At 36.8% G+C, this 9,086-nt stretch overlaps 1 protein-coding gene across 1 annotated transcript; it reads right to left on the bottom strand.

Annotated features, from left to right (window-relative positions):
* Positions 1-43: 43 nt before the first annotated feature.
* Positions 44-7,069, bottom strand: LOC138332752 (uncharacterized). Its single transcript, XM_069280722.1, has 5 exons — positions 6,805-7,069; positions 6,084-6,217; positions 4,454-4,539; positions 1,234-1,449; positions 44-259 (listed from the first exon to the last, which is right to left on the bottom strand). The coding sequence occupies exons 1-5, from the start codon at positions 6,916-6,918 to the stop codon at positions 243-245; spliced, it is 567 nt and encodes a 188-aa protein (XP_069136823.1). The 5' UTR covers positions 6,919-7,069; the 3' UTR covers positions 44-242.
* Between the last annotated feature and the right edge of the window lie 2,017 nt (positions 7,070-9,086).

The following is a 9,086-nucleotide window of genomic DNA, read 5'->3' on the forward strand; positions in this document are numbered from 1 at the left end:
CCTTTAACCTTTTCTGTAATGAATGAAAATTCAACACTTGACAATCATTTTGCCGTTTAATGAGTTTAGAATGAATATACAGATTAAAGCATACAAACATTAATTTTGTGACAGTAAAATTAAGCATTAGCTTTAGTTGAAGTAATGTATTATATGATAATGATGAGTTGATCCTCCTGAGATGATTTTTATGCCAATCACACAAACTTGTCTTCTCTTCGATCCGTGAATTCATCATAACTTCAAAGGCGACAGCTTGCTGTAAATCAAATATATCAAGGTAAGAAAAGTTCTTGCTTTTTTATTGCACAGTCAGTATTTGAGAAATGTAAACCATATACTAGCAAACAGTACTCGTATAAATGTACATGTAACATCAACTGGTCAGTTGGTCAGTTTGACTTTAATTGATAATAAAAACACACATTTAAAGAAAAAAAATCATTTTTTTATACAGTAATTATATATTAATAATATTTCTTAACTTTATTGTTTAACATGGATTGCATTTTACAAGTTATATAACAAATCACTGTCGATGGTCGGGATGTAAAAACGCGAGGGGGTCATAGAGTTGGAGGAGAAAATCCATGTGATCGGGCAGGTGTGGTGGATCGAACCCTGTCCGGCTATGTGAAACGGGTATGGCTTAATCACTACACCGCCCGATCACAACGTTTGTTGATTGCCTCTAGTAAAATCCACAAAATCACAAGAAAAGTAGGCATTAAAATGTCAAGAATCGGTGAAGAAGTTAATTAGGTTTTGTTTGATTAAATATATCATTTAATGACAGTATGTCCTGTATGCGGTGACTTGCGTGCGTTGCGCGAAGAAGTTAAACGCTCTAGCTTCAAGTTGATACATCTTCTGCAAGTTGAAATATTGTGTGCGTTACATTGGTTAGATTGGAGTTCTGATTTTAGGTAAGCGTCAACGCGTGATTTTGCATCTTCACAATGAACGGGGTTTTAACGACCATTTAATTTCGCGATTTGGAGTCATATGATTCTGTGATTGGTTAACATCAAGTGTAATTCATTAATGTTTTCCCTTATGAAATAGGCTGTTTAAGTGTAGGTGTTTAAGTTCAGGAAAACTACTGTGCTAAGAACATTTTCGCGTCGGTTGATTTTCGCGGTATCTGATTGGTCGCGAAATATAATTATATGCAAAAGCATTTTTTTATCGCCAGTATAGTACATATAAGTAATCATATTTAAGGCTTCCTACCGATTTCTGGTGCCCGGATGATATCCTTTCTCGTGATACATCGGTTGCTGATGTGCTGGATGATGTCACGCTCCGCGAAGTCTGCCGATGGGTGCCGTGACAACAAGGACACGTGCATGTTACTTTTATGGCAGTGCCCGTGCTTCAGTCGCTGTCCATAGCAGATGTAGACGAGAGCGTATGTGTCATAGTCTGTATCAACTACCTGGAAAACGTCTGAAACACAGAAAAGATAAATACGGGCATTACATTCACATAACGGAATCTTCTGTTAAAACTTCTGGTGTTATCCATTGCACTAAAATAATTTTCAAAATCAAAATATTATATATGTAACTGATTATGTAAAATCAGAACGAGAAAAATACATAATTGACCTGTTTGTTTGTTTGTTGAAGTTTAAGAGCCCATCGACAGCCAGGGTTATCTAGGGCTAAACTTTTAAGGTAAAAAGTAAGCAATCGCGTTCTAAAAAAATCAATATTCTCGTGGGCATACAAAAGGCTGCGATTTGTAATATAATATTTCAGTTAAGATATCGTTGAAATCACGATTTTGATGAAAAGGTGCGATCGCTGCGACTTGATAGATGAGGTTTAAATAACAGACAGAGTCATGTAAGGACGGCTTCTCAATTTTGGAAGACTGCGGTATATTCGTGTTGTGTCTTCTTGTATAACTGAACTATTGCCCTTTTTATATTGCTACATCACTGTAGCATGTAGCCGAAGACATCAAGCAACATACCCCACCCGATCACATTATACTGACAACGGGCGAACCAGTCGTCCAACTCCCTGTATGCTGAGCACTAATCAGGAGCAGAAACTACCATTTTTATGGACATTGGTGTGTCTCGTCAAGGGGACAAACCAAAAACCTTCTTTACAGTGGCGAGCGCTGAACATAATGGCAAAATTGAGGTGGTGTCAAGGGAGACGTTAGAAAAAAGAAAGTAAGGTAGGAAGAAAGAAAAGATCATATCTTAAATTTAGTCGCCTTTACGATCATGCAATAGGGGTGACAGGTTCAATGTTTACGCCATACCTTCAGGGCCAGGTTTAAATTTAGGTTGTATTTTAAAATTTTCGATAGACCACCTTTGTTGTCAATGATTCTTGATGGCTGACTGAATTAAATTTATATCGATGTAGTTTAAAAATTGTTTTTATCAGCTTTTGCATTGCCATCCATGCCAACATGGCTTGGAATCTAGAGAAATGTCATTTGGTTTTACTGGACATTCGAAATACTCGGTAAAAAGTTCTGTATTAAGGTTCCTTGAATGCAAATTTTGAAATTATGATAATTATGAACAGATTATTGCTTTGACAAAATGGTGTTCTTCGATGTAAACAAGAGCCAGATCGAAAGACAAAATTGGCCAGGCTACAGCATACATAATGTAATTGCAAAGAAATCATACCAGTATGACGGAATGGCGTATTTAAAGTTCTATTTTGTGGTCGAAACAAATATTCCACAATCAGTATGCATATATATATATATATTTAAGCAAAGAAGATAAACTACAAAAACAAATGATAAAACCAGTGAACCAGTATACTTACTATTGGTATCCCGCAGTACAATGTACTTACTATTGGTATCCCGCAGTACAATGTACTTACTATTGGTATCCCGCAGTACAATGTACTTACTATTGGTATCCCGCAGTACAACTATTTGTATCCCGCAGTACAATGTACTTACTATTGGTATCCTGCAGTACAATATACTTACTATTGGTATCCCACAGTACAATATACTTACTATTGGTATCCCGCAGTACAATGTACTTACTATTGGTATCCCGCAGTACAATATACTTACTATTGGTATCCCGCAGTACAATGTACTTACTATTGGTATCCCGCAGTACAATGTACTCACTATTTGTATCCCGCAGTACAATGTACTTACTATTTGTATCCCGCAGTACAATGTTACACTTACTATTTGTATCCCGCAGTACAATGCACTTACTATTTGTATCCCGCAGTACAATGAACTTACTATTGGTATCCCGCAGTACAATGTACTTACTATTGGTATCCCGCAGTACAATGTACTTACTATTTGTATCCCGCAGTACAATGTACTTACTATTTGTATCCCGCAGTACAATGTACTTACTATTGGTATCCCGCAGTACAATGTCCTTACTATTTGTATCCCGCAGTACAATGTACTCACTATTTGTATCCCGCAGTACAATGTACTTACTATTAGTATCCCGCAGTACAATGTACTTACTATTAGTATCCCGCAGTACAATGTACTTACTATTTGTATCCCGCAGTACAATGTACTCACTATTTGTATCCCGCAGTACAATGTACTTACTATTTGTATCCCGCAGTACAATGTACTTACTATTTGTATCCCGCAGTACAATGTACTTACTATTGGTATCCCGCAGTACAATGTACTTACTATTTGTATCCCGCAGTACAATGTACTTACTATTTGTATCCCGCAGTACAATGTACTTACTATTTGTATCCCGCAGTACAATGTACTTACTATTTGTATCCCGCAGTACAATGTACTTACTATTGGTATCCCGCAGTACAATGTACTTACTATTTGTATCCCGCAGTACAATGTACTTACTATTGGTATCCCGCAGTACAATGTACTTACTATTGGTATCCCGCAGTACAATGTACTTACTATTGGTATCCCGCAGTACAATGTACTTACTATTGGTATCCCGCAGTACAATGTACTTACTATTTGTATCCCGCAGTACAATGTACTTACTATTTGTATCCCGCAGTACAATGTACTCACTATTTGTATCCCGCAGTACAATGTACTTACTATTTGTATCCCGCAGTACAATGTACTTACTATTGGTATCCCGCAGTACAATGTACTATATTGTATCCGCAGTACTATTTGTATTGTACTTACTATTTGTATCCCGCAGTACAATGTACTTCACTATTTGTATCCCGCAGTACAATGTACTTACTATTGGTATCCCGCAGTACAATGTACTTACTATTTGTATCCCGCAGTACAATGTACTTACTATTGGTATCCCGCAGTACAATGTACTTACTATTTGTATCCCGCAGTACAATGTACTTACTATTGGTATCCCGCAGTACAATGTACTTACTATTGGTATCCCGCAGTACAATGTACTTACTATTGGTATCCCGCAGTACAATGTACTTACTATCTGTATCCCGCAGTACAATGCACTTACTATTTGTACCCTCCATAATGAATCGGCCTGGGGCACCAATATAATGTATGAGCTCGTGGGATCCTCGCATACAGTTGTATCCAATACTGAAAACATATAGTGTCAAACATATTCTATAATGAAAACTTACTAATAGTGTATAATTTTCCTTACCGAAAAATCCATATTAGTGTAAAACATACCCTATACTGAAAAGATACTGAATAATATAGAGTAAATATTATTCTATACTGAAAGCATACTGAATAGTGATAATAATCATACTTCTTTAAATTATTTTGGGATTCACTATCACACAAATAATTTTACCTCTCTGGATAATTAGCCAAGTGAACCAATGCAAATCAGGTAAACGTAGACTTGTATCGAAATGTTTATCGATTAAAATGTTGAGTTAAAGATGATACACTGCCAACGAATTGAAGTTTTATCTGGAGCAGATAAAAGAGTAACTTTCTTCAGTAACAAAAGTTAATTACTTTTAAATTACACTTTTACCATCTTAGCATTATTGACATTTTGAGCTTCTTATTTTACTTCAATAAAAAAAGTATATTTATAACAATTAATTGCACCCCGAAAAAATCCATGACGCTATGCCCTATTTGGAATGAAGTACTGTTTGCGCGGGCGACAAAAGCAGAACAATCATTTTATATCTATTATGTCTTAACTAGACATATACATTGTATATACACAAATAAACTATCAATTATTGTCAAAATGATGAATATTGTTTATTCTCTGTCGGCGGTGGAGCATCTTTAAGTTTTTCGGATGGATTATAGCTTTTTTGTCGATCAGTAGCATGTGTTAACTGCTAATGAAGTTATCTTATCATCGTATTGCTGTATCAGCTATCAGACAATTCCTACAGTATGGAAACAGATTATCGGAACTGTAACGCATAGATAATCCCAATGATAAAACAGGACTGGTATCCTGGTGTTTTCTCACACACCACCTCCAGTATTAACGTGGTTCAATGTGATAACAACATTTAAAATGTCAAACATGCATGTTAAACCGAAATATTTTATTTTCAATCACGCATGACAAGTAATTGCATCCCCCCCACCATCCATTTAAGAAGTGCCTATACTATGAACTTTATTGTACATCTGTTGTGGATTAAGGGTGAGAAACCATTCAATGTTCCGGTTCATTACACAATTCAACCATAACAAGAAATCGACATTCTCGTATTAAAGACAATACACGTGTAATCATGGCTCGCAAGAAACATTTATAAATCCAATAAAGTTAACTTAACAATTAAAACAAACAATAAAAGCCATATTTGGCATGTTTGAATAAGCTAGGCAAACAAGTGCGATTAACATCAGATGATATGACTTAATTCACAATTGCAGTTAAAATGATTCAAAAACTATCATGTTTCTTTTTTTTGCAAAAAATACAAATCATTTTTTGCTATCTTAAAAGAAAAAAATGTCAATCAACTTATCCCTACAATAGAGCTTTAACCCGGGGATCGCGATGATTTCACTATTAATCGTCATAAAAAGGGTCGTTACGTCTATAAACTCAAAGTCATCGAGACATGAAAGTTGGTTTATGGAATTAAATAAAGCAACAAAGAAATAATAGTTAGAATTGAGATACTTACGGTCTGCCAGCGTAGTGATACACCATGTTATGTATATTCTGGTAGGATTCTGTGAAGGCCCATGTTTGCGAGATGAAGGTATAATAGCCGAACTTCATCTCTGTACGTTCGATCTCATACCAGGGTCCAAAGAACTGTCAAAGGAAAGATTGGAATTTGGCCTCAGAACATTCCTTATATCGTATATTTTCTTATTTGCATTTTTAACTATAATTGTGATTTCTGTTTTGGCAAACCATATTGTATTTGAACGTATAAGGCGTCATACATGTTTGTCTGTCCAAGAGAATGATTTTCACAGCTTAATTCATCAAACCTTAAGGTTTTCAGTAAATTACTGAAGAAAAATAGCACGTCAAAAATTCCGCCCAGTTAAATCACATTTAACTTTATCAATTTATTTTCTAGTTTACTAGCTTCGATACTTTGATACAGCTTGCATCAACTGACATCTTAGTGGTGATAATTTGTCTCTTTTCGCACTAACAATAGTTCATTTCTTGCTTATTGATGTAGATCTAGTAACTTAAGCATCTTTATTGATTCCTCTTTAAATTTTTCGTTATGTTGTATGATAAAGGTTAAATTAAGATTCTAACTCGCCTAAAAAAGACACAAATGAGATTACATTCACTGCAGATTATTGCAAAAAGATGAAATACAGATTTTAACTGCTTTCATTGTTTCATTAAAACTTATTTTCGAATATAGAAACACTTACGCGGCCGACGTCAAAATCTCTGGGGATGAGTCTATCGAAGTTACAATAGCTATATCCAATAACACACGGTAACGTCACAAGGAGCAGAGCGAAGACACAAAGAGGGCCAGCCATGGTGATCAGAGTGGAAATAAATAAATTTACAAGTTGTTAAGTAGGTCTCGTAAAACACGGTAACACAGATACAGATGTTACTGTTAATTACCCGGAACTAAGCCCCGGCCAGATCTGACAGAGGTCAAGGGTCAGCCCTCACTTCAGGTTGGAGAAACTTTTTATTTTAAGCTCGACTTGCTCTGAAAATATACTCTACGGAGAAATAAACGCTATGACGGCAATCCGAGGGGCCCCCAGATGTGTGCCCTTCGTTTATAATATCGTTGATATTTAAAGCGAGCGGAAATTGCAATGATACTTGTCTCTTGAAGGTATTAATCTAAATATAAAGGCTATATTGGTTGTACATATTTATGGATGAAAGTTGCGACGCATGGAAGTTTTTAAAAACAAGTAATCAAAACTTATCCACCGATAAATGTTCGCCATTTACCTCCCCGCCTAATGCCTTTGATAGCATAGTCAGTTTTTGTGAGGCCTTATTTTCTAAATTTTACTAGGTGAACTATTTGTACACATGTTTACACGGTCATCTCTCTTTATTCACGCTTGGTACATGAATCCACAAACATTATTACTCATTATACTCATGATTGGTATTTCCTCTGTAGTAAGGACTGTATTATTGGCCTTATAACTTGTTATAAGTTTCCATTAGCATAGATACCAGAAATTTGTTTGATCTTATTTGAAATCAATTAAGAACAGGACGAATTGAGGAATATTACACACTATTAGAGTGTGCAAGATATTTTTTAAGTTCAACTAGCGATATTCACTGCATACCACTCCATGATTATAATTGTTGTCGACAAAACCGTTCTACATGTATTTTGATGATCAGAAAAGGCCACTTTTCTAGTCGCAAAAGACGATCTTTCTAATACCGTATACTTTGTCTGTATTGACTTTTGTACGTGTGTCTGATTATTTTAACGTCCTATTAACAGCCAGGGTCATGTAAGGACGGTCTCCTATGTATGCAGTGTGTAGCGAGTGTGAGGTGCGTGTTTTGGGAGACTGTGGTATGTTCTTGTATAGTGTAACTGTTACCCTTTTTTATAGTGCTATATCACTGAAGCATGCCACCAAAGACACCAAGCAACGCACCCCTACCGGTCGCATTATACTGGCAACGGACGGACCAGTCGTCCCGCTCCCTGTTTGCTGAGCGCTAAGCAGGGGCAGAAACTACCACTATTATAGACTTTGGTGTGGGCAGGGGGCAGAACCCAGAGCCTTCCTTACAGGGGCGAACTCTCAACCAAAAGTGAGGCGGTTCCAAGGGAAGCATTAGGAAACATAAAGTCAGTTAGGAAGAAGAGAAAGATAATATCCTAGATTTAGTCGCCCTTTACGATCATGCAATAGGGGCAGCAGGTACAATGCTAACGTGCTACCTGCAGGGCCAACACCTCGTTCTTCAGTTCTTCATTTGGTGCCCATTAGGAATAGTCTGGAATCTGTCCTCAATTTAAGACATCCTTTTGTCTATAAAGTAGAGATATCTTAATATGTCTGACACACAATATAAAATTAGTATTTTTTGTTTTGATTGATTAAATCAACGTCTTATTAATAGCGAGGGCCTTGTAAGGACGGACTCCCATGTATGCGGTGTGTTTCATGTATGAATGTGTGATGTGTGGTTTGGGAGGCTGCGGTATATTCGTGTTATGTCTTGCCCTTTTTATAGTGCTATATCACTGAAGCATGCCCCCGAAGACACCAAGCAATACCCTACCCTATCACATTGAACTGACAACTGGCGAACCGTCGTCCCACTTTCTGTATGCTGAGCGCTTAGCAAGAGCAGAAACTAGATATAATGTACAAATTAAGACTTCGGTGTGTATCAGCCAGTGGACAGAACCCAGAGCCTGAATCACTGGGGCAAACGTTCAATAGAAGACCAAAAGTGAGGTGGTGTCGAGGGAGACGTTTGGAAAAAGAAAGTATGTTAGGAAGAAGAGAAAAGATAAGATCCTAAATTTAGTCGCCTTTTACGATCATGCAATGGGGGCAGCAGGTACAATACTAACGCCCTAATGAAGACTAGGTTCAGGTGCGGGACTGGGGTATGCTCGCATAATATCTCCTTGTACTAGTGGAAACTCTCGCCGTTTAGTGTCATATGACTGCATGAAGCATTCTACCACAGCACA

Source organism: Argopecten irradians, chromosome 10 (assembly GCF_041381155.1).
Source record: "Argopecten irradians isolate NY chromosome 10, Ai_NY, whole genome shotgun sequence".
Classification (NCBI taxonomy): domain Eukaryota; kingdom Metazoa; phylum Mollusca; class Bivalvia; order Pectinida; family Pectinidae; genus Argopecten; species Argopecten irradians.

Excerpts from the sequence above, each read along its gene's own strand:
- LOC138332752 (XM_069280722.1), bottom strand. The coding sequence starts at position 6,918 with ATGGCTGGCCCTCTTTGTGTCTTCGCTCTGCTCCTTGTGACGTTACCG. Across the intron at positions 4,540-6,083 it reads TATCACTACGCTGGCAGACC|TATTGGATACAACTGTATGC; the intron begins GTAAGTATCTCA and ends ATATGTTTTCAG. Across the intron at positions 1,450-4,453 it reads CATTATGGAGGGTACAAATA|ACGTTTTCCAGGTAGTTGAT; the intron begins GTAAGTGCATTG and ends TCTGTGTTTCAG.